The 26427-nt window shown below is 41.1% G+C and overlaps 1 protein-coding gene across 3 annotated transcripts in view; it reads left to right on the top strand.

Annotated features, from left to right (window-relative positions):
• Positions 1-26427, top strand: part of LOC122641811 (callose synthase 3-like) — a 66468-nt gene that overhangs the window by 16232 nt on the left and 23809 nt on the right. For all 3 annotated transcript variants that reach the window (XM_043835116.1, XM_043835114.1, XM_043835115.1), the window contains 5 exons: positions 492-573; positions 645-694; positions 782-868; positions 26072-26209; positions 26299-26393. In XM_043835116.1, the coding sequence (XP_043691051.1) occupies positions 492-573; positions 645-694; positions 782-868; positions 26072-26209; positions 26299-26393 (452 nt within the window). The remainder of the gene's footprint in view (positions 1-491; positions 574-644; positions 695-781; positions 869-26071; positions 26210-26298; positions 26394-26427) is intronic.

Here is a 26427-nt window from a genome sequence, read left to right on the forward strand (position 1 = left end):
TTATTTTTTTGACACTATTTACACAAACTACTTCTATATTTGAGGTGTATCCAAAAATAATGATTGAAGTTTTTGTAGGGAGAATCTTCTTTTTAATCTTCAATGCTAAGTATTTTGCTAGGGAATTTTCAGTAAAATTCCCCCCCCCCCCCGCTTTTTTTAAGGAGCATGGGCTTCAGTACCACCACTCATTATCTACTGTGCTTTGAAGTAATCAAGTAATTAGTTTTCATAAATATGCTGAAAAATGTATCACTTACTTTTCACATTGTCTGGGTTTAAATGACTTGGCATAAACTAATCATGCTAATCATTTGTCTGATGAAAGTCTGTTGCATAGATAACCATCTTTTTTCTGTGCAGCATGTTCTAGTTGGGATAAATATATTTGTTACAAATGCCTCTGGCAATGAGCCTATCTGTGGCATCTTCTGAGAGACTGTAGTTATCTAACTTTATTATGCTTGTTTTTTGCCTTTTTCACATTGCAGATAAAGCCTCTTGTGGGTCCAACAAAAACTATCATGCAAGTCCACATAACAACTTTCAAATGGCATGAGTTTTTTCCTCGAGGTAATCAATCAAGTTGTTTCCCAAGTTGCTTTAATTAAAGAATTTGTAACATGGTCATTTTCTGTTTGCAGCCAGGAACAACATTGGTGTTGTAATTGCACTCTGGGCTCCTATTATTCTTGTATGTCTCATCGTTGTTGAAATTTTTATACCTGTAATTGTTTTTCGTTGCTTCACCATTGGTAATAACTTAATGTTTTTTTACTAGGTATACTTTATGGACACCCAGATTTGGTATGCTATTTTTTCTACATTTTTTGGAGGTATCTATGGGGCATTTCGTCGTCTTGGAGAGGTTTGTCGCCTAATTTGTTTTGCTCATTTCTGGTGGTTGCCTTTTTCTGTTTGTATCCATATTAGCAGTGTAAACTCTTAATGACTATTCAACTAACAGAAGCTTTTTCTTTTTCACTTCTTTTGGACACAATATATGGTCATAAGAATCTGCCAAAACATACGTCCTGATTTCGCTCTTTGCTGTATTTTACAATATCAAACCATAAAACCACAGCAATCACTCAAGTAGAAAACGTGGAGGAAGAAGAGAGGAGAAGGGCTCAAGGTTGGAATAGAATACCCAACTGTGAGCAGTATATGTCTTATATAATAACACAATAAACAGTACAATGATATATCTGCCCCTACTTATCTTATCTAACCACAAGACATGACATAACATACGAAACCTAATGTAGTCCTAGATAGGTAGGAGACCTACTAAGGAGCCAAACAACCAGGATCTGTTGCGCTGCTGGTTCGATAGGTCAAAATTAGGGTTTTAGGTTAAATTCTAGGGTTAGGGTTAGGGTAATGAGGATGTATCTTATATGGTAAAGCTAGGCAGGTTTAGGGGAGTCTAATGAACTAGGTTTTATGAGTTTTGGATGGATAAAAATAGGTTAGATGTATTTGGGCAGCAACTAGGATTAGGGTTTTGAAAGGTGGAAGATGATGGAATCTAAGGTTTATACTAACAGGAAATCAGGTGGTTGAATGGGCCTAATATTTAGGTTGAGTGTGGGTAGGGTGGAGGGGAATATATGCTGAAAGTTACAGCTAATTCAGATGGTTAAATCTGGAGTTATGGAGGTTTCCTAGTAGAAGTAGGAGAGAGGAGTAAAAGGGTAATTGCAGACAATCGGCTGGGTGGAAGGTGCTGAAATTTGGATCGAGTCTCTCTTAGGATTAGAGGAAGATTCGATCAAAATTTTAGCAGGTTCTAACAGTTAGATTTGACTGGGCAGAATTCTCGTGAAAATCACCTTGCATGTAACCTTCTAGAAGGGAAGAAGAATAGTTGCAGGTTTTAGGGTTCTAATGGATCTATTGTTTACTGGTGGATGAGGAAGGTAGTAATGATTGAGTATTGGCAATGGGGATCGATGAGGCTGGGTTAGAGGATTAGGAGAAGAAGGGTGTGGGCTAAAACTATAAACTACTTAACTTGAATTTGCAGGTCTTCAATGGCAGCAACTTGAAGAATAGAAGTAGGTCCTCCAATCTACAAGATGCAAGGAATCGATTGGAGATCCACCAATCCCTTATAACAGATCCTCTCGGTCTACAAGACGCAAGGAGTCAACTGGAGGTCCACCAGTCCCTTCACCTTGATATTGCTCACAAGGCAACACTTAATAGAGCAAGGCAGCAGCAGCAATGGGAAAAACTAATTTTATTAATCAAATTCATGTTCAATACTTGCCCCCTTACAACCTTATATAAAAGACTAAAAAATAGACTCTTACTCTAAAAAGGAAAGGCCTAACTCAATCTTTAACCTATTAGGTAACTTAAACTAACTAGGAAACTAAAATACTAAAGGAAATAGACTCATAACATGGCTGGACTTATAGAGTCTTAATCCAGCCCAACTTACATCACATGACCACTTAAGTTGTTACCATAGTTCGAGAACTTGCGAGATCTCGGTTTTTGGAAAAGTCGAGACGAGACTACCTATGAATCTCAAAAGTGCAATAGCGAGATCTTGGATCTCGGTTTCGACCCATTATTTTAACCCACCTACCACTTAAATACCTTACCTAATTGGACAAAACTCGACATATCTCGGCGAGATCTCGTATCTCAGGTCCAGATCTCGGGTTGACCCAAAGTTGAGGCTTCGAGTTGAAAAAAAAAGAAATGCACCAACTCGGCGAGATCTCGACTCGTCTCGGTTTTTCCAAGAGTCGAGTTGGTACCGAGACCCGAGTTTTAGTACCTTGGTTGTTACATGACCACTTAACCAAGTGACATGATCACTTAAGTGATCACACGACCACTAATTACATAAAAATAAAAACTAAGGAATTAAAACAGCTTATCCCATATGCAACCTAATTACCCATCTTTTAGGCTCATAAAAGTGGCCTATTACATAGAAAACCCATGAGATCAAAGGCCCAACATGTATATAACCCAACCCTAAACTTATTCCTAATAAAAGAAGCCTAGTTTGGTGATAAATCTGCATCAACACCATGACATACACTTGCGGTATGACAATTTTACCCCTTATTCTAAAACTTCCCTTCAAGCTGGAGCATAGACATCACCCACACCTAGCTTGGAACAGCTTTTAAGAAAAGCATTACGAGACAAGGCATGAGTAAGGAGATCACCCAGCTGATCACCAGAACTGACAGGAGTTGTGATGGCTTTGGAAATTGTGACTTGTGTCAGAGAGACATAGACCACTCTTTACTTATAATAATAAGATAAAGAGTACAATGACATTACAGCCCCTAAGGCAACACAAGATAAAACCCTATGGACAATTATACCCTTGAACCCCATATTACAACACTCCCCCTTAAGTTGGCGCATGAATATCACACATGCCCAACTTGCATGCAAGAGGACCAACATATTTACTACTAAGACTCTTGGTGAAAACATCGGCCAATTGATCTCCAGACTTGACAAAAGGAGTACAAATCAGACGTTGTTCTAGCTTTTCTTTAATAAAATGGCGATCAATTTTCTCATGCTTGGTTCTGTCGTGCTGCACTGGATTGTGTGCAATGCCTATCGCAGTCTTGTTGTCACAGTAAAGCATCATAGGTAAAGATGTAGGAAGACCTAAGTCCTTCAACAACCCTTGGAGCCACATCAATTCACAAATACCATAGGACATGGCATGAAACTCAGCTTCAGTAGTTGATCGGGCAACAACTATTTATTTTTTGCTTCGCCAAGTAATCAGGTTGCCTCCAACAAATGTACAATAACTAGAAGTGGATCGTCGATCATTAGGAGAACTGCCCCAGTCAGAATCGGTAAAGGCTTCCACTCGTAGATGATCATGTGGAGAAAATAAAACACCTTTGCTTGGGGCAGCCTTCAAGTATCGCAAAATCTGGATCACAACATCCCAATGAGAAGAATAAGGGTCATACATGTATTGACTGACCAAGCTAACTGCAAAAGCTATATCCGGTCGTGTATGGGAGAGATAGATTAGCTTTCCCACTAACCTTTGGTACTTCCCTTTATCAACAAGGTCACTGGTTTTGCTTAAAAGATGAACATTGGCCTCAAGAGGAGTATCGGATGGTTTGCAGCCCAACATGCCTGTCTCGGATAATAAGTTCAAGGTATGTTTTCTTTGAGAGAGAAATACCCCCTTGCTAGAGCGGGCAACTTCAATTGCAAGAAATTACCATAATAGGCCAAGGTCCTTGATTTCAAATTCTTTCCCAAGATATTCCTTTGGTCGAGAGATCTCCTCCTTGTCGTTGCCCGTAACCACAATATCATCTCCTTAGACGATAACATTAGCAATCTTGGTTCCAGTTCTCTTGATAAAAAGAGTACGGTCAGCATTGCTATGAGTGTAGCCAATTGAGAGCATTGCACCATGAAATCTGCCAAACCAAGCCCGTGGGGACTGCTTTAATCCATTTAAGGCACGCTTCAGTTTGCATACCTTCGCATGATTCTCCTGAGTGGCAAAATTAGGAGGAATATCAAGATAAACTTCTTCCTCTAATTCCCCATGTAAGAAGCATTTTTAACATTTAATTGTTGTAACTCCCATCCAAGGTTAAGTGCACAAGACAATATAACACGTATTGTGTTCATTTTCGCAACAGGGACAAATGTTTCTCGGTAATCGAGACCATAGGTTTGTGTGAACCCTCTAGCAACCAGCCGGGCCTTGTACCTATCAATAGTCCCATCCAAATTCTGCTGAACTGCAAACACCTACTTGCAGCTAACCGTTTTCTTTTGGGAAGGAAGAAGGACTAGATCCCAAGTGCCATTTTTCTCCAAAGCATGCATTTTTTCCAACATGGTTGTCTTCTACTTTGGATCACGAAGAGATTCCTACCAATTTTTGGGAAGAGAAAAAGAGGACAAAGAGGAAACAAAGGCACGGTATGAAGGGGAAAGAGATTCATACGAAACAACTTGAGAGATAGGATTTTGTTCACAAGTTCTAATCCCTTTACAAAGATCAATAGGTAAATCCAAAGAAGGGTCAGAAACAATAGGTAAAGATGAAGAAGAAATACCTGGAGAAGATGGATCCAATATAGGAGGGGCCGACGTATCTGGAGCAGCTATAGTGGTGTCTCTTTACCGATGATATGTGTGAACAATAGGAGGTTTGGGTGGAACAGTAACAGCAGGTGGTGTTGTCTCCCCCTGGACAGGAGGGCTAGGATCAACATCACTAGAAGGTGGTATAGGAATGGGCATGTCAAGCATATCAGGCATCTCGGCACCAACCAAATCACCCCCTTGAGGAGAGGCCGGAGAAAAACATGGGACAACTTCATTAAAAACCACATCCATAGTGACAAGCATCCGACGAGTGGGAGGATGGTAACATCGATACCCCTTTTGGGTAGGGGAATAACCACAAAAATGCACTTCAATCCTTGAGGCTCCAATTTAACAGGGTGTTGGTGATTTCAGGCATAACATACACAACCAAAAACCTTCAGTTGAACAGTGAAGGCATTGTTTCCTTGGAAAACCTTCACGGGTGAGCTGAAAATTAACACACAGCGGTCAAAACAGCCTCACTCCAAAAATGAGGAACATTCATTTCAAACATCAGTGCACGAGCCACTTCTAGTAAATGCATGTTCTTACGTTCAGCCACCCCATACTGAGCCAGTGTATCAACACAACTGGTCTGATGGAGGATGCCATGAGATGCAAGATAAGCTTGAAATGCCCCATCAATGTACTCTTTGCTATTATCACTATGGAGAATTTTTATTTGGGCATTAAACTGGGCACGCACAAAATTATGAAAGGACTGAAAACAATGGAAAACATCATTTTATGGTGGAGTAAATAAAGCCAAGTGCACCGAGCATGACAATCTATAAAAGAAACAAACCACTTATAAGCAGAAATTGAAGAACATCAGGCATGGCCCCACACATCAAAATGAATTAACATAAAAGAAGTACTCCGAGAATTTGAAATAGAATAAGAAGAACGTGTTTGTGTGGCTAAAACAGAAGCATCACAAAAGATATCCTTGGGATTACATTTAGAAAATAAATTAGGAAAAGCTTTAACTAAAATACCTATAGGTACACCCTAAACGTCTATGCCAAAGTAATAAGTCAGGAGGGACAGCAGGATCGACAACTGTAGGATGAGCATGACTAAGAGGAGGGGTAGCAGCATCAAGCAAATAGAGACCACTGTATGCTTTACCAATCGTTTCCCTCATTACCAGATCCTGAAAGAGACAATAAGAAGGGAAAAAAGTCACTTTACAATTAAGGTCGGAAGTGAGACGACTAATAGAAAGGAGATTTGTAGTAAAGTTTGGAACATGCAAAACCGAGTTTAGGGTCAGAGTAGGAGAGCATGTGATGGACCCCTTCCCAGAAATTGAGGAAAGAGAACCATCAGCAATGCACATCTTATCCTTACCAGAACAAGGGGAATATTTGGAGAAAAATTGGCCTTACCGGTCATATGGTCTGAGGCACCAGAGTCAAGAATCCATGATTGGGAAATAGTGGATGCACAAATACCAGAAAAAGAAATACATGGATTGGCAGAATCCGAAGGGACCAAGGTGGAAGAGGAAGCGGAAGCAGAACTGGCAGGGCTGGTAGAGTCCAGCTTGGTTACGAAATGACGGAGAAGCTTGGTAAGTTCATCCTGAGAAGTGGAAGGTGCAGCACCAGGTGGAGTGTCAACTGTGGTAGTCTCAGTATGATTTGCATAAGGTTTCCCACGACCACGAGCCTTGGTAGAAGACGCAGAAGGGCGCCTATGAAGCTTCCAACAAAATTCCTTGGTGTGTCTCTCTTTCCCACAATGCACACATTTAAGAGGTTCATGTTCAGAACGATCACTAGGGCGAGAAGAACCACCTTTGGATTGCCTAGGAGGGGCAGACAAAAGTGCCGATCGGTCCTGGGAAGGAGGCAGCATGGCAGCATGGCGAATATCCTCAAGTTGAATCAAGGAATAGGCCTGCTCCAGAGTGGGAAAAGGATCTCTACTAAGAACCTGTGCATGGAGTTGATTGTACTCCACATTGAGACCAGCAAGAAAATCATTCACCCTGAATTTATCTTCTCATTTCTTGAACTTGTTTGCATCTTCAGGGGTAGAGGCCTGGAAAGTATCATAAAACTCCAACGTAACTCAGAATAGTATTGGGACTGACTGAGTTCCTTTTGCTTCGTCTCATGAAGTTGCTTACCCAATTCAAAGACCTGGGCATCGTTCCCAACCTAGGAATAAGTCTGATGTAGGCCCAAGCACCCGCAAGAAGAAACAGCCCTAGAAATAGGGCTGATTGTTGGAGCCTTAGTTTAATTTTCTGTTTTCTATTTTTTCAGTTTCTATACTTAATTTTTTTTTTGTATACTTAAATTGAACCATGGTCTGACCAGTTCAAGTTAAGTGACTCTTTCCTATTGGCTAGAATTTGTTTTATTTCTATTGGTCCTTAGAGGATCTTTTGAGTTATTTGTTTTTTAATTTAAGTTGTCTCCGTCCACAATGTCTAAAGAGGGCAGACTTGTTTTTGTAATAGTAATTCAGGCTCTAGGATTTCCATTCCTGAGCTGAATAGGTGTAAGGCCATTGGCCATTGATTATAAATGGAATAATCATGGGAGGCTCCCCCACAGTTCAATTTTAAAATCTGCTTTCAGTTTCTGCTGCCATTGCTGCTACTGCTCTGCTCCCCAGTGAGTGTGCCTTGTGGATCTCAAGGTGAAGGGATTGGTGGACCTCCAATCGACTCCTTGCATCTGTTAAGATCGGGAGGCTTTTCTTTGCTTCAAGCTGTTGCTATTTTGGATCTCTGCAAATCCAGTAAGTTATTTACAATTTCCTGCAACTATCCTTCTTCTTCTAATCCTCCAACCTAAGCCATCACTACCCCCATCGATCCACGTAACCCTAGGACAGTCACAACTCTGTCCAGCTCCATCCCACCATCAGAACCACTCCAAATTCACACCATAGTTCCAGCAGGTCATCCCCTCCACTTGATCCCAAACTCAGCCCATCCTAACCCCTAAATCCTAATCCCCTTCATCCTCCGTTAAAACCCCAAAACCCTAAAACCTGCCCAGACCTAACCAGCCATCAAAAACCTCTCAAATTTGGATTGAACATCCCCCTCTCTATTTGGGAAACTCGATCCAAACCCTTGACCTAACCCTCCACTATAAACCCTAAAAATCATCACTCCCTTCTTTTCCAAAACCCGAAACCCTAATTCTCTGATTTTTAAAACCTCACTCAATCCTCACTAAACCTATACCATTAGACTCCTAAAAACTGCCTAGCTTTACCAAATAAATCCCAACTCCATTCCCCCAAGCCTAACCCTAGAATTTGATCAAAACCCTAATTCTGTCCAATTGGCCAGCAATGTTGGAAGGTCCTGGTTACTTGGCTCCTGGTAGACCCTTTGTCTATCTAGGACTACATTAAAGTCTCTTGAGCAGCCTTCCAAATTTTGCAATTGTATCTAACAGGAGATAGCCACGAGCAAGTTGAGGATCATGCTTGAGAGAAGGTAGGATATCACTAGGGAGTTAGAAGAACTCCCTTTATCTTGTTCAGGACCTGGAGTGGGGGGGTTTCTCTTTTGCACCATTGAGATAACCCAAATATCCATGGGAATCGGTGTTGAGATAACAAGACCTTGACCACATAAGAAAGTTGCTACCGTCCAAGCGAACTGAGCAAATAGGGAATATAGGGAAGCCGTTAGGGGTGCGAACTTGCCCTTCAATTCCAGAGGTGGTTGAGGAAGTATTCGACATCTTCACAAAAAGAGGAATAAAAACTCACAGATCCAGAAAAAAATTAGATCTTCAAGGATCTAAAAAAACTTCACGGAAAGAAGAGATTCTGCCCTTTTTAATGCATGAGAAAGGCAGATCAAACAAAGAGGGCAAAAAAAGGGTCCTCGGCGGTGGAGAAAAACACCACCGAGGGTGGCGGAAAAGAGAGGAGGCGGAACTCCCTCTCTCGGTAGCGCTAGAAAGAAACCCGAGAGAGAGAGAGAGAGGGGCGCAAGCGTTGGCGAATTGATCGTCATTTCATCAAGGAGAAGCTAGAACAAGGAGTCATTTGTCTCCCTTCTATTCAACCTAGCGATCAATTAGCTGATATTCTCACTAAGGGAATTAGTAGTAAAAGTTTTGGTTCTATAGTTAGCAAGTTGTGCATAGAAGAAAAATAGCAGTCACAGGACAGCAACAATACTTTATCCCAAACAACTCTTCAATCCTGTAGGAAACCCTAGTTTTTCATAGTGTAACAACCAGGACTTCAAAGGCACACACCACAACATAGGTTGCTATGAAACCACAATGGCGAAAGTGAAAAAAAATTGTCATGGCAAGAAAGGAGTTGGTGACTACTGGATCTTAATGCCATGATGCCACCATGTTACAATGTCAAAGCATAAAACCACAGCAATTATACAAGTAGAAAACCTGGAGGAAGAAGAGAGAGAAAGAAGAAGATGAAGAGAAGAAGAAATTGTTGGATATGTTACATATTGATGTGTGTCCATCAAACTCGATTTAATTTGATTAAATTAATTAATTGATTTACTAATATTATGTGCTTGTTATAATTGTTCTTTAGTGCAACTGCCCACTTTATATCGTTTGTTGTTCACAACTTTGGACAGAGTTGGGCAATCTGTTCTATGGTTGCCGTATTGTACATTCGTTCAATATGGATTGAGCAAAAATGTAAATACGGACACATCTAGTGTTGAACATTGATCCACAGAGATTCTTGGATTATTCACCACCGTGTTTTGATTTGTGACGGGAATCTCTGGTAGTTACTTTTTTCATACCTGGGAGATACTTGCTATTTTATTTTTGTTGTGTGCATTTGTGGTGAGTCAATGGTTGATGTCTACCGAAAGGACTAACTATATATTGACTGCTCGGTGTATGCAATCCGGATAGTAATAGATGTGATGCTCAATAGGGTTTTCACTGCTCGTATAGGGAGAACATCCAAAAGAGTATTGTCGGATTTGATTGTGCCAAATCCAAGACCTTGGTATTTGCAAAGTGTTTACAAAAGAGAATTCTATTTTATTATTATTAAATTAAATTATTTTGAAAATAGTTTTCAAATGTTTTTCGGCCATTCAAAGTCCTAGATACTCTCGTGATTAATTATAGTAGGCCGGAATAGTGGCGGTGAATTTTATTCCATGGTTGTGGGGGTCTATTATGGATGTTAGTAGTGTGAGGAGAAAGTGTAATAAAACATCTACCGATTGGGGGTTTTCAGTTTACACCTTTTGTAGAGATGTCCTTTTATGCAATTAAGGAACAATTTATTGTAGAGGTTTCCTTATGTGCAAATATGGATAACTGAAAGGGCTACCCTTTAGGATCACACCACTTGGGACGATTTGAACCGTTAGATTGTAATCTCCAAAATAAGCATTCTCTTTAAAAGAGAAGGTTTAGGTCAATTTTAAGAACTAATCGTTAGTTCTCAATTGCTAATAATTTTAGAGAGTTGAGACTTGAAAAGAGAAGAGTCTCCTTCTTCAACCTCAAGCTTTGGCCATTGGAGAGCAAAGCAAGTTTCGGTGTTCGTGACCTTGTGTTGCATTCCTTTGGAGGAACACACCACTTGTGTGTTCTAGGTGACCATTCCATCCCCATCAAGGTTAGTATGATGTTCATGTATTCAATGAGATCCTTGTGCTTAAAATTTTTTATCTTGATTTTGAATCGATTCGCTTCCGCTGCCGCTAACGGAAAGAAGAGAGGAGAAGGGTTCACGGTTGGAATAGAATACCCAACCATGAGCAGTGTATATCTTATATAATAAAGCAATAAACAGTACAATGACAAATCTGCCCCTACTTATCTTATCTAACCATAAGACATGACATTACATAAGACACCTGTGGTATGACAACTTTACAACATATTCCTAATGCTGTACGCAGCTCATTTATTCTTTCTGAAATATTTCCTATGCTGTAATGCATTTGTGGTCTTCAAATTTTAGTCACCAACACAAAACGGTAAACTCAAATAATTGCCATTTGTTGGCATTGAGTTAGGAGCAAGGTTCAAAAACTCATCTCGAGGAGGTGTCTCGACCAGGTTGAGATTCTCGAGATCTCGGCGAGACAGTGCATTTTTTTTTTTGTTTTGGTGGGCAAATGGCCATAGTTAGCTCCGAAACTTTAAGAGAAGCTTGTTTTAGGTTTAATGAACATAGTTAAATCTTCAAATTGTAAAAAAAAAAAGCACCCAATTTTGTGCTTTGGATTTGCACCCTTGGTTGGCAGTAAACGCTGAATGTTTATGTAATATTTGCCAATACAGATTGTTCGAGTGCTATGAGATATAATGGGCAAATAAAACAAGTAAATTATGCAATAATGGATGAAGACACATAATATTGAATAATTATTTAACAGTTAAGGACTTAAAGTAAAAACTATAAAGTACAGTGAACAATGCATATTAAATAGACACCCAAGTATAGTGAACAATACATATATCATAGACACCATAGTCTTCCATGCATAGTTCGAGAACTCCCGAGATCTCGCCGAGTTTCTCGATTTTTGGAAAAAATGAGACGAGACCTTAAGCGAGTCCCATAAGTGTGAGATCTCGTCGAGATCTCGGATCTCAGGTTGACACATGGAAATGACCCATCTACTATGTATTTACTTCCCTAAATCGACAGAACTCTTATATGCTTGCTGTGGAGCACTATATGCAACATTACAACAACACTATGTCATGGGAAGACTATGTGAAACTAGTGGGGACTGAACACTTGATTCAAAGTCATTTTATGTGATGATAGTTGTAACACTGTTAAACAGTTTGATATATCACTTTAACATTTCTGATTCTTATTTAAGTTGTTTAACTATTAATTGAATGCTTTGCTTGCTTAGGGCAGTGTGGTGGACGAGGATTTGATTTCTTTGCTCCCCTCGCTGGTCTCGAATGCTGATAATGCTATGCTGTTGGAGACCCCCTTAGTGGAGGAGGTGAAAGACGCGGTCTTTGCTTTATCCTGTGACAGTGCGCCAGGCCCAGACGGCTTCACGGGGTATTTTTTTACTTCATGTTGGGAGGTAGTGGGTAATGATGTGTGGGCTGCGGTTAAGGAGTTTTTTGAAGGTGGGGACTTGCCTAGAAGCTTTACTTCTGCCAACTTGGTCTTGGTGCTGAAGAAAGACAATCCGGAGGTGATGGCAGATTTGAGGCCCATCAGTTTGTGCAACTTTTCTTATAAGATTATTGCGAAGCTCATTACTACCAGGCTAGCAAAGGTCCTGCCTCTATTGGTGGCGGAGGAGCAGGGGGCTTTTGTCCAGGGAAGGTGTATTCATGACAACATTGCCATTGTGCAGGAGATGCCCCAAGAGCTGAACAAGAGAGCTAGGGGTAGTAATGTGATTCACAAACTAGACATGGCCAAGGCGTATGACCGGCTGGAGTGGAGTTTTCTTTGGGAGGTCCTTGCAAAGTTTGGGTTTGATGGCAGCTGGATTGCTCTGATCAAGAAGACAGTAGAGAATTGCTGGTTCTCTGTTGTTCTTGGAGGCAAACAGTCTGGGTTTTTCAAGTCTTCCAGAGGTGTGCGACAGGGGGATCCGCTTTCGCCAGCCCTGTTTATACTGGCAGAGGAGGTGTTGAGTAGAGGTCTGAAGGGGCTGTTCACTGAGGGGCATGCTTCGTTTTTTAGACTCCCCAGAGGGTGCCCTGGGATTTCCCATAGTCTATTTGCAGATGACACCATAATCTTCACTAGGGGTTTGAAAAGCTCGTTAAAGCAGATCATGGGTTTTCTTAGCAGGTACAAAGGATCCTCGGGGCAGCTGGTCAACAAGCAGAAGAGTTGTTTTGTGGTTGGGTCCAGGGCTACGCAGTTGCAAACCAGAATGGTGGCTTCGATCTCGGGGTTTCCGCAGAGGACGTTGCCTAGTACCTATCTAGGGGCTCCTCTCTTCTGTGGCAGGCTGAAAATTAATTTCTTTGATAAGCTGGTGGACAGGATCAGTAGCAGGGTGGAAGGGAAGCTGCTTTCAGCAGGGGGCCGGCTCACCCTCTTAAAGAATGTCCTCTCCTCTATACCTATTCATGTCTTGGCCACGATGGATCCTCCGAAGGCTGTGTTGCGAAAAATGTATGGCATATTTGCCGACTTTCTTTGGGGAAGCATGAAGTGGGGAAGGCGGAGGCACTAGGTCAGCTGGCAAAAGGTGTGCAGGCCATCGGAGGAGGGAGGACTTGGAGTGAGGTTACTGGAGGATGTGGGGTTGGCGCTGAGGCTCAAGGGCATTTGGAGGCTCTTGACTGACCACTCTCTCTGGAGTGAGTTTTTTAGGGCCAAGTTCTTTAAAGGCCTTCATATATCCCTGATGGTTCCAACAGGGGTTAGGCCTAGGTCTTGGAGGAATGCCTTGGCCTACAAAGGGCTGTTGATGGACAGATCTCGCTGGCTTTTTGGGTCGGGGGAGATTTTCTTCTGGCTGGATAACTGGTCTGGGGCTGGTCCCGTTGATTGATGCAGTTGATAATGGCCTCCAGGTTGATGTGGATCTACGCCTTAAAGACGCTTTGGAAGAGGATGGCTCTTGGAAACAGGACGTTCTGAACCACATCGGTGACACAACAATCAGGAATGACATTTCATCAGGAGATTTTTGCCTCTCTGCTAGGGAGGATGTTCTAGTGTGGACTCCTGCAAGTGATGGTGTCTTTTCCGTCCAATCAGCCTGGAATGAAATAAGAAGCATGTCGCCTGCTGTCTCATATGCTAGCTGGGTCTGGAACCAATCCTTTCCGGTAAAGGTGGCTTTCTTCATGTGGCAACTGTTGAACGGGAAGATCCCAACCGATGATGCCTTAATGTCGGTAGGGATCCCGATGGCTTCCAAGTGTCTGTGCTGCGGAGAGCCTAGAATGGAGACATCGGACCACTGCTTGATTTCGGCGGAGCTGCGCTAAGGTGTGGGCTTTTTTCTCGGCTGTTCGATATTGAGGTACTTCCAACCCAGGATGTTAGAAGCGGGATTACCCAGTGGCATGCATTGGCAAGCGATGCCTCGGTGCTTATATTACGGGTTCTTTGCCATCCTTGATTGTTTGGGAGCTTTGAAGGGAAAGAAATAATAGGAAGCATGATGAACAAAGGCGCCACAGCATCACGATTATGGCTCGCATTAAAGCACTGGTAAAAGAGCTTCCTATCTTGGCGAAGGTGAGAAAGGGGCTGTTAGAGACAGATTAATCCTGCAATGTTTTGCGATTGAGGCAGTTCCAGCTAAAAGTCTGCGCCCCCTTCCGGTTTTCTGGCGCCCTCCCCCCCATTCAGTTAAGCTGAATGTGGATGGGGCGTGCAGGGGCAACCCTGGAGAGGGGGGGAGGAGGATTGATCAGAAATACGGGTAGAGTTGTCCTGGCAGCGTTCTCTAACTACTACGGGTTGTGCACAAACTCTCAAGCTGAACTTAGAGCTTTGAGAGATGGCCTTAGATTGTGCCAGGAGATGGGGTTCAAAGAGGTAGTAGTGAATTCAGATTCAGCCAACATAGTTAATATGGTGTTCCTTCGGAGGTGCAGCCTTTGGAAAGGGTGGTATTGGTTCAATGAGGTTTTAGCGCTCATACAGGCTACTCAGGCGACAGTGGAGTTTGTGTTTAGAGAAAGCAACAGGGCTGCTGATTGGTTGGCCAAGCAAGCTTGTGAGACAGGGTGTATGGTCACCTTCCTGCAGGGTAATTTACCCACATGAACCTTCCAAGAGATTATTAAGGAAGATAGGGAGGGCCTGCCGGTCCTTAGAGTCGAATGTGTTTTGGTGGGTTTGGGGTAAGGTGGAATGTCCCCCCCTGTATTCATTATTCTTGGTTGATTTAATAAAGCTTTGGGGCTGGCCCGGGTCCCAGTTAAGTTCGGGTTAAAAAAAATAAAAAAAATTATGTGTAGAGTTGAGTATTTTAGTACATCATCGCCTACCAACCTATGGTCCGAAGTGAAACTCATATTTGGACTTTGTTTTTACAAAATCTGATAGTGTCATTGTGTTTAAATGGCCTAAAATAGGCCGAATACCAAGTTTCAAACCCAAACTAGGTCTAAAACCCACCGAGACGAGGCTTCGAGTTGGAAAAAAAAAATACACCAACTCTCCGAGATCTTGACTCGACTCGGTTTTTCCCAGAACCGAGTTGGTTCCAAGATCCGAGTTTTAGAACCTTGCTTCCATGTCCCAACAATATAGTATTGTGAGTCTGTGACTGTCTATCGATATAAATTATGACATGCTGTATCAAGTCCACATATGGTCTGATGGAACTGGCGTGCATTGTCTTTAATGTGCATGACATATGAATGCCACATCATAGTCTTCTCAAGCAGGTTGAGATATCCGAGATTTTCGAGATTTTGCCAAAATTTTCGAAACACTGCAGGTTTTAAGTTTCGTATGTAATCTTGTCTCGAGGTGCTCAAGATTCTCAAGATATTTGAGATCTCGGTGAGTCGGTGAGATTTAGAACTATGGTCAGGGGGCGGACCATAGCGCACCGGTAAGGTTGCTCCGTTGGGATCTAGTGGTCGCGGGTTTGAGTTGGGAAACAGCCTCTCCGTGGCATACATTATGACCCTCCCTAGATCCTGCAGTGGTGGGAGCCTCGTGCACTAGGTATACCCTTTTTTTGTTGGCATTGAGGGCAAGGATCCATGTTGCAGACCTCATTTAGCTGAGATTCTCCTGACCTGCTGAGCTGTGCTTCCTTCCTCTTACTTTTATCTTTCATTTTGCTGTTATTTTCCATTTCTCATCTCATTCCCCATCCATCTTTTCCCATCTCTTCATCCCCCTTTTCTTGTTTAGACCTTAGTTTTCCCTACTTTGTTTTGTTGGATCCATGTAGCCGACCCCATTAAGTTGGGATAAGGCTGAGTTTGCTGTTGTTGTTGTTGTATTGAGTCACTAACTTCTTCGTTCTCATGTAATATTTTGGAAAACGGATGGAATGAACAGCATGGTCTCCGAATTATAATTTTCTTTATTCAACAAAGAATAGTCCGTTGTTGTGGGGTGATTGGCAGAGGTTGGAGAAAATTTGTAGAAGACTGGAGGAAGACTTAGCTCTCAAAATCACAAAATTTTATTAGAATTTCTACTAGGTTCATGGGAGGGTATTGAATGGCTGCCTTTGGACCACCTTTCTCTCCCCCCCTACACTTTTATGCTAGTGAACTGTCCTCCTTTCTAATGCCTAGTAGGGCATGGGATGGATGCCTTGGGCCATCTTCCTCTTTCCCTCTCTTCCCTTATAGCTAGTAGGGTTCCAAGATAGTGGGAACCATCCCCCTTGCTCATTGCCAGGAGGGATCTCTCTTTGGCTTATCCGTTTTGGGTTCTTTTCAAAATGTTCCCTTGAAGCTAAGTATACCCCATGACACCTCTTGGTCACCTGAGGGTTATAAGCAAATATTAGAACTTAAAATAACTACCACTAAGCCTAATCTCATGTCTTGTTTGCACTTAAGTCACTTTGCTATACCATACCTGATGCCACCATGTTTATTGTCCACTGTTCATTAACCACTAATATTTTTTTTATAAGGAAAACCCACAAAAAGTATTTCATACAACATCAAATTGTTTAGGCTGTATATATTTCAGTTTTGCATCATATATAATTCTTATATTGTTAACCTTCTTTCTGGAAAGAAGTGGTCGGATGGTGGGTTTCTGGAGCTTCTGTCAGCCTAGGTCTTTATGTGAACCAACATGATTGTTTATATGATGACGATCAATTTGACCAAAATGCCATGTAGTATATCAAAGAATTCCACCAAAATTGTGTAATTATTATATGCCAATGGAATTTCAAGTTGATTTGCCTTAGGAAATGGAAATATATAATTATATATTCATTGACATACATCCGAATTGGGTACCCTTCCAAGGTGTACCTTATGCTGACCAAAATAATTTCCAAAAATTATGCTTGCCCCTGTTTCATTCTACTTCTACCTGACAATCCTAAAACCTCATGAAGGCAAACCCGGCTTAGGATAGAATTCCTTCCCACCGTATTTTGCAATCTGTAAAAATGTTAACCCTTTCATGGCTCATTTCTCGAGCCCTAACACTGATGCAGATCCAAGCATCCGGAAGAAGAAGAAGCCCTAAGCTTAGGGCTGGTTGTTGGAGCCTTAGTATTATTTTCCATACTTAATATTTTTCTATACTTAGTTTTTTTTTAAGAACTTAAATTGAATCGGTCAGACCATGGTTCAATTTAAGTGACTCTTTCCTATTGGCTAGAATTTGTTTATTTCTATTGGTCCTTAGAGGATCTTTTAAGTTATTTGTTTTAAAGTTAAGTTGTCCCCCTCCACGATTTCTAAAGAGGGAGGACTTGTTTTTGTAATAGGAATCAGCTCTAGGATTCCATTCCTGAGCTGAATAGGTGTAAGGCCATTGGCCATTGATTATAAATAGAATAATCGTGGGAGGCTCCCTCACAGTTCAATTTTAAAATCTGCTTTCAGTTTCTGCTGCCATTGCTGCTGCTGCTCTCCTCCTCAGTGAGTGTGCCTTGTGGATCTCAAGATGAAGGGATTGGTGGACCTCCAATCGACTCCTTGCATCTGTTCAGATCGGGAGGCTCTCTTCAAGCTGCTGCTATTGGATCTCTGCAAATTCAGTAAGTTATTTACAATTTCCTGCAACTATCCTTCTTCTTCTGATCCTCCAACCTAAGCCTAGCTACCTACCATCGATCCCCTAAACCTTAGCTTCATCTGTAACCTGTCCAGTCCAATTCCCTCCATCAATCTCATCCAAACTTCATCCACAACAGCCTTACCACCTCCCCTACACTCGACAGCAACCTCTGCCCCATCCATCAACAAACCCTAGGATTCCCCCAACCTATACTAAACCTAAAACTCTAGAATTTCCAGATCTAACACTTTTAACCATCCATTCAGCCCCAAACTCTGGCCGAGTGTTCTTCCCCATCATTGGAAGTGTTAAACAAAACAGAATTAATGGGAATGCTTGAATGATCGAATTGATTAGTCAAGCAACAACAACAACAACCATAACCTTATCCCAACTAAATGGGGTTGGCTACATGGATCCGATAGATGCTATGACAGTAATGGAAGTAAGAGAAATAAAAGGAGTAAAAGGGAGTTAGAAGAAAATAAGTAAAGGTATAAGTCGAAGCAGTAGTCAAAGCAGCATCCTAGAAACAATCCCCTACAAGGGGTCGGCTACATGGGTCTTTGTCCTCCAAACAACTCTATCTGCGGTCATACTAGGATCGAGCCCTACCACATGCATATCCTTTCTTACCACTTCTCCAATGGTCATTTTAGGTCTGCCCCTACTTCTTTTAGCTCCATCAAGCTGAATCTGGTCACTCTTCCTTACTGGTGCATCCATGGGTCTTTGTTGGACATGACCATACCACCGCAACCGGCTCTCACGGAGCGTGTCCTGTATTGATGCAACTCCCAAATCAGTTCTAATACAATCATTCCTTACTCTATCTCTCCTGATCTAGCCGCACATCCACCTCAACATCCTCATCTCCATTACACTCATCTTGTCTATATTACTCTTCTTTACTGCCCAACATTCCGCCCCATAAGTCATAGCTGGTGTTATTACTGTCTTTATTTATGTATTTATGATCAAGGGTAGAAATATAATTAGGGTTGTGACACTATTCACGTGAACAGTATCGTGAATAGTGTTTCCCCTTGTAATCTCTTTTATTATTATAAATAGAGAGCTTGACTGATCTCATTGATCATTCAAGCCATTCTCCCATTCTCGGTTCTGCTAACATGGTATCAGAGCTAGGCAACCAGTGACTGATTCTCTCCAAGATTGCTGTTTTGAGAGTCGTTTAGGGTTCCTTCTTTTTAGAAAGAAACCCTAGTTCATCGAAGAAGAAGAAGAACTAGGGTTTCATACATTGAGTTGCTGATTTGATTTGCTCAGGTTCAGATCCGATTTTTCGGAGATCTATTTTCTCTAGTGTGTTTTTTTTGGAATCGATTGCTGTTCTGTTTGAAAATTCCTTGGAGATCGATCAAGGTTATTATTGGGAACAACTCTTTTTTCTGGCCAATTTTGGATCTGGTTCTTGTTTGCCGCTGCTTTTATTTAAGGAATTTATTCCTTGTTGGGTACGTGATAAGCTGCCGCTACTACAATACTCTTGCCACGGTCAATGGTTGAAGAAGCTCTACTGCTATGGTTGAGTTCTTCGATTTCTGGTTTCCAGGGTGATTCTTGCTGTGGGAAACTTTATTTGGATAGATTCATCGACTATCGCTGCTGCTGTTTACTTCGATTGCTATCGAAGGTTTACTTGTGGAATCAAATCTGCAGTTCTTCTGTTGCTTGCTGCCTATTTGAATCGGTCCCTGGTTCTATTGTTGCTATTGATTTGCTGCCTCTGTTTCATGAGGAATAAGACTTCCTCTTCATTGTGGCCATTTACTTCTATCTATTTGGTGCTGCTATTTCTTCCGTGGTTCTTGAAAGTTAATGGGTTGAAGACAATTCCTATTCTGGTTTCTCAGTGGCTGGTTGCGTGACTGTGAGGAAGACAGTCGCGATTCCTATTCGAAGGTTACCACATTGATTTCCGCCGGATTTTCTCCTCTTGATCGACGGATTGAAGAAGGTATACCCCTTGGTTTCCCCTTCGTTTCCGTTGGTTCAGAGCCGTGATTGTCAAGAGGTAGAAGACAGTCGGGATTCTAAATTCTCATCATTTTCTTTTCCCATATTACCCCTAGTTGATACCGTGAAGGTCTCCAACACTTTCTCGGTTAAGCCCTATTTTTCAGGTTCCACCTTGTTTTATTGCCTATTTTCCAAGTTTGCCCCCATCTTCTCTATTTGTGTTAGTGAAGTATCTTTTTACGAATGGCTTCTTTGTTGTTGGTATTTAATGCTATTACCCTACCTTTAATTATTACCCCTCCTTTCTCTCTTTATTTCACTTAAGCCATTCTCTAAATTTTCATGTCATCATGTGCCATCATTACCTTATTTGAGTTTCCAGCTTTACCCTTATTTTTTGAAGTTATTTACTCTTACACCCTATGGCCTTCTTTGTTTTTTTTCAAAGGAATCCTAACCTGTTCACCATATTTACCAGAATGCCATCCCTTATTCAACTTTATGTTATTTGCAATGTTTCTTTGATCCATTACTTTTTTATTTACCAAGGGCTCCTTACAAAATTCTGGTTATTTACGGAACTGCCATTATCTTTTAATACATTCCCCTATTTGACTACCCAATTGACCCTTGAAAATTCTGATTTATTACCAGTTTGCCCTTTGACTTGGTTTGTATTTAAAAATGGATTTCCACCGAATTACAGCCATGCCATCCTTTTTTTTTCCAACACCGTTCCCTTTCAATAATTCTAATTCCCTTCATATCCCATACCTTTGGCATATACCCATAACCACTTTGGACGATAATGGTATTCTCTAATTTGCCATTTCTTCTTTTTTCATAACCCTTAGCACCTCTTGGAAAATTTTGGAATATTATGTTTTTGCCCTATCTCTTACATCATCTCTGTTATGTCCACGTGGACTACACGTGAGGGGGGGATTATGTACAATACACCTGCAGACATTGCAGAACGCAGAACATGTAGGAACATTGATGCAAAACATAGAAGATCGGTTTTCTCCACCATTGCTATTGGGTATCTTTTGTTATTGCGTTGAGTTTGCCGTAAGGGGGAGATTGAAGTATTGAAGAGTATTGAAGATATTTGGTTGTTGCCTATTTGAGGATTTTCAGTTGGGTTGATATCGTATTTTTTCCGCTGCCTGATTCAGTTTGTTTTTCGCTGCTTGCCGCTCTAGTTATTTCCCTTCAAGATTCTATGTCACTATGACAACCTGAGATTCATCACTGGATAGCTATTGAAGGTTGTTGAAAGCTGCATTTTTTGGAAGACATTCCAGTCCCGGTTTATTGATCATGTCTGTCCAAGTTTTGAAAATCTATTTTGTTCAAGTTAGGCATTAGTACCTTGTATGCGCCAACTTGAGGGGGAGTGTTAGCATTATTATGGAGTTCTTTTTTTTATTTAGTTCAAGTTGGATTTTCCTTCTTCTCTTATTTGTACAATTCAGCTTGAGGGGGAGTGTTAGAATATGTAATCCAGAATACCGTGGGGGTATTCTGGTCCTTTTGGGGTTAGTTTATTTATTATATTATTAGTTTATGTCGGCTATGTGGGTTTTAGTCCCACATCGCTTAGTTTATTCTATTTGTAATTTCCCCTCTATTTATAATAGAGGGGTTTACCTATCAATTAATTCATTCAAGTATTTTACAACTTCCATCTTCTCTTCTCTCTTTTCTTCTCTCTAGAGTTACTGGTTACAGGTCCTAGGTTTTCTACATGGTATCAGAGCCAATTCTCTGATCTAGGTTAGAAAAAAACCTTCTTTTCTTCCATCACCTTCTCCCACCTTTCTCTCTCTCTCTTTCTCTCTCTCTCTCTCTCTCTCTCTCTCTCTCTCTCTCTCGGCTTCTCCTTCTTCTGTTTTTTCTTCTTCTCATCCTTGTAAGGGGGCAGCACTAATGAGGAAAACCTAATCCAATGAGTTAGCTGCTGCCCTCCTCCCAATCTGTTTTTTTTTCATAACCTAAATTCTAATCGATACTACTGGAACCATACCTGCGATATTGGAGCTTTCCAGAATTTTGAAGATCAGATTCCTCACATGAAGGCTGATCCTCCATTGTTGGAGCTCCCTCTGCTTTCTTTTCCAGCACCTATCTACCTCTTCTATCTACTACACTCTCTTTTCTTTTCCAGTTTGGTTCACCCAATCGATCTCACCTTTTTAGGGTTTTTTCAAAACCCTGACTCCAATCGATTTAAGGATTCCTCCTTCCAGTTGATGCTGATTTTTTGTGGGTTGTTTTCTTCCAATACAAGGACCACTTGACCTCAATATTGCACCTTTTCAAGTTTTTTTGAAGACCCCTACCCCAACTGATCTCTACTTTTCAGGGTTTTCCAAAACCCTGACACAAATCGATTTTTTGGGATAGGGATGAGCTGCTATAGTGCCTATTTGAGGATTTATAGTTGGGTTGATTCAGTTGTTTCCGCTGCTTGCTGCCCTAGTTTTTCACTTCAAGATTTTACGTCACTATGACACTTTGAGATTCATCACTGGACAGCTATTGAAGATTGGTGAAAACTTTGTTGATCAAGTCTGCCCAGGTTTTGAAGATCAATTATTTCAAGTTCTTGAAGGTTTATTTGGGAGCTTCATTCATCCGTCTATGTGTCAATGGAATGGAATTTGCTACAACTCTGTTACTCCTATTTTGTTCAAGTTGGGCATTAGTGTCGTATATGCGCCAACTTGAGGGGGCGTGTTAGAATGTTGGAGTGTTAGCATTTTTTTTTCTTATTAGTTCAAGCTGGAGCTTCTTTACTTAGTTGTATACTCCAGCTTGAGGGGGAGTGTTGGAATATGTACACCAGAATACCATAGGGGTATTCTGGTCTTTTGGGTGTTTTATTTATTCTTTATTTATGTATTTATGAGCAAGGGTAGAAATATAATTAGGGTTGTGACACTATTCACGTGAACAGTATCGTGAATAGTGTTTCCCCTTGTAATATCTGTTATTATTATAAATAGAGAGCTTGACTGATCTCATTGATCATTCAAGCCATTCTCCCATTCTCGGTTCTGCTAACACATAACATTCCTGATGCACCTCTCCACTTCATCCACCCTACTTTAATTCTGTGGGACACATCATCCTCTATATTCCCCTCTGTGTTAATGATTGACCCCAGGTATCGAAAGCATTCACTTTGTGGTAGCTCTTGCTCCTCAAGTTTCACCACTTCATCACCTCTCCTGTTTTGACTGAAGTTACACATCATATATTGTGTCTTTGTTCTACTTAACTTAAAACCTCTTGATTCCAAGCTTGATCCGAATTGATCAGCCAAGCCTTATATTTATAAGGGAAAATTACAGGATTAGGCTAAATCAAGTTTGCTCTTACAAAAGTAGCCATTCATTGTTTCAGTTAACAAAAATACAGTGTTTTAAGTTCGAGTTTACAAAACTATCCAAAATAGTATCCTCCCTTAGCAGAAGACAGTTTTACCCCTGAACCTTACCGTCTTCGTTCAACATGTCCACCCCAAAGCCAAGGGCGAGATCATCAACCATGGAAGATGAGATTAAATGGGTCTCCTCTCGATGGCATATAAGAACGCCATCGGATCTTTGTGTGTGACCAAAGACAGTTTTTCCTCCTGATTTCTATTTTGATGCATGGAACAAAGGGATTCTCTCTTGCAGCAGTCGACGACACCAATTTCAGATTTGAGAAAGAAGACAAACTCATGCCTTTCTTTGAGACATTAAATTACTATAAGGAATAAAGAGGAAGAGAACCAAGATCAAGTGGGGGAATCAACAAAACCAAAGGACAGGGGGAAGAATTAGGAGGAGAAAGGAGCCAAGGAACACTGCATGGTGTTTTGGCCCCCGACAGCCCAGTATTTACTTTATTAAAAAAGGAAAAATAGAGAAGAAGTGTCGATGAGGGAAAGAGCAGAAATGCAGAGGGAGAAGAAAAACGAACAAGAAGGGGCTAGGGGAGGAAAGAGCAGAAATGCAGAGGAAGAAGAAAAATGAACAAGAAGGGGACAGGGGAAAGAGCAGAAATGCAAAGGAAGAAGAAGAACAAACTAGACGAAGTGGCAGGAGGATTTACCTGAAGTTTGAATGCTTCAAATATTCATTCTAAATGCTTGAATGTTTGGAAATTCAATTCTTTAAATTGTCGATTTCAACTGTTTAACCCCTTTTTTTTTTTTTTGGGTAACACAACCGTTCAATCCAAGTCTGCAAACTGAAGGAAACTTTGATAATGAGCAACACAGTCCAACATTTCAAGTGTAAGAACAATAAAATAAACAAAAACTCAGAATTTATACACTACCTGGTCAGAATCATCAAAAGTGGGCTCAGTGTCTCAGCCTCCGCCTTGAACCCTCGTGTTCGTTCCTCCCCTCCTCTGCCTCAGCATCGCCCTACTCTTGTTGCTTATCCAAACGCCTAATTCCGCGTTATTCTAAATGTGTTTCACCGCCGGTCTTTTACCATCACCGACCAACAATCTGTAGGAAGTCCTTAGATTCCACCATTTTCATGATCGAATCTGCTATATTCTGTTCCAAAAGGGCATCAATGTGTCAATGTGGTTTTCAACTCATCGCAGGAGATGGGATGCAGGTTAGGGTGGGTTGAAGGAGGGCAATAGGAGCCGGAGGTGAGGTGTCTCATCGGTGCGACTGGCCAGAGCCTCCAGTAGGTGGGGTTTGGGTGAGAAGAATTGCAGCGTTGGCCGGTCATGGGGTGATCGAGGGAAGGAAGAGGAAAGGGACAAAAATGTCAAAAAAAATGTGGTGATGAGGGTGGGGTACTATTTTGGTTATTTTTGTAATAGTGAAACTCGATTTGGCTAGTTCCGTTAACATAAACACTGAATGGTTAATTTTGTAAACTAAAACCCAATGTTGGCTAATCTGGTAATTTTCCCTATTTATAATGTGAAAGATTATATCCTAATGACAATAATACCCCTAGCTTAGCTGACTTAATTAGGCAGCATATAAACATAAACATAAAACTGTAAAAAGACCAGAATACCCCCACGGTATTCTGGTGTACATTATTCAACAGGAAGACTCGATCAGAACCCTGGCCCTAAATTCCCATCCTAAACTCTAAAACTCACCTCACTTACCTTACCCAAAACCCAAAACCCGAAACCCTAATTTCCTAAATTTCAAATCCTCATTCAAACCCTACTAAACCTACACCATTAGACTCTTAAAAACCTGCCTACCTATACTAAATAAGATCCAATCCAATTTAGCTAAATCTAACCTAGTTTTCCAATCCTGCCCCAATCGGCCAGCAGGTTGTGAGATCCTAAGTTACCTGGCTCCTAGTAGATTCCCTATCTATCTAGGACTACATTAATAACCCATGTAATATTTTACAAGTTAGTTCTTCCAAAAATTTGGTTTCTCCTATTTTATTCTGCATTAATCCAACAATCCTAAAACTTCTGCAAATGGATGAATTTTGTAAGTACCCATGTATTTGTTGCTCGATTTCCTCATTTCTAACAAAGTAAAAAAGAAAAAATATTAGAGTTTATCTTGCTGTGATATTAAAACCCTAAAAAAAGGTGTTAAACCTCCATCTTCCACAATCCCTTCAAATATGTAATTGGCTCCAAAATGGTTTGGTGATTAAAACAAAAATTGGGACAGGGTGCCATGGAATCAAGGACTTCTGTTTGTTTCAATTGCAATCTTGCATTTATGTTTGCGTTTTGTATCGTTTTGGCCATATCAGTGAAACAAGTTTTGGTGGAATGTTTCACTACTATGAGCAACGGTAAGGTTGCTCCATTATGACCAAGTGGTCACGAGTTTGAGTCTGGAAACAGCCTCTCTGCGAAAGCAGGGGTAAGGCTGCATACATTGTGACCCTCCCCCAGACCCCGCAGTGGCGGGAGGCTTGTGCACTGGGTACGCCCTTTTTGTTTCAGTACTATGAGAAAAATATTATGCTTTTCTGCCACGTGGCATTATCAGTTGCCTCCAAATTGTGGATATCTTCTGTATGTCTTGATCTAATGTGATTTTCAGCTCAATTCTACATTGCCATGTATCAAGAGATTGCTTTGGAAATTGTTATAAGAAATCATCATGTTTGGAAGACTGGGACCTTTAAAAATAGTTTTTTTTTTTTTTTTTTTTTTTTTTGGGGGGGGGGGGGGGAGACCCTGTGCATACTTTTGAACCAATTTCTGGGGTAGAAGTTCTGTGATGTTCTACACTGGTTTTATGTTTATGTTAGACCTCTGCTAAACCTTTATCCTATTCCAGATTCGAACTTTAGGAATGCTAAGATCCAGATTTCAATCATTGCCGGGTGCTTTTAATGCCTCCTTGATTCCAGTGGAGAAGAGTGAAACATCTAAGAAGAAAGGGCTGATGGCTACTTTATCTCGGAAATTTGCTGAGGTGCTCTAGGCTACTTTATCTCGGAAATCAAGCAGTGATGAATTTGTTTTACTCAAGTGGCTTTGTTGAACTTTACACTGTTTTTTCAGATCCCTCCTAATAAAGAGAAGGAGAGAGCAAAATTTGCTCAGTTGTGGAACCAAATCGTTGAAAGTTTCAGAGAGGAAGATCTGATCAGTAACAGGTACTGTTGCTACGAAATATTTATGCAACTTGGT

Source organism: Telopea speciosissima, chromosome 10, assembly GCF_018873765.1.
Source record: "Telopea speciosissima isolate NSW1024214 ecotype Mountain lineage chromosome 10, Tspe_v1, whole genome shotgun sequence".
NCBI classification, from domain to species: domain Eukaryota; kingdom Viridiplantae; phylum Streptophyta; class Magnoliopsida; order Proteales; family Proteaceae; genus Telopea; species Telopea speciosissima.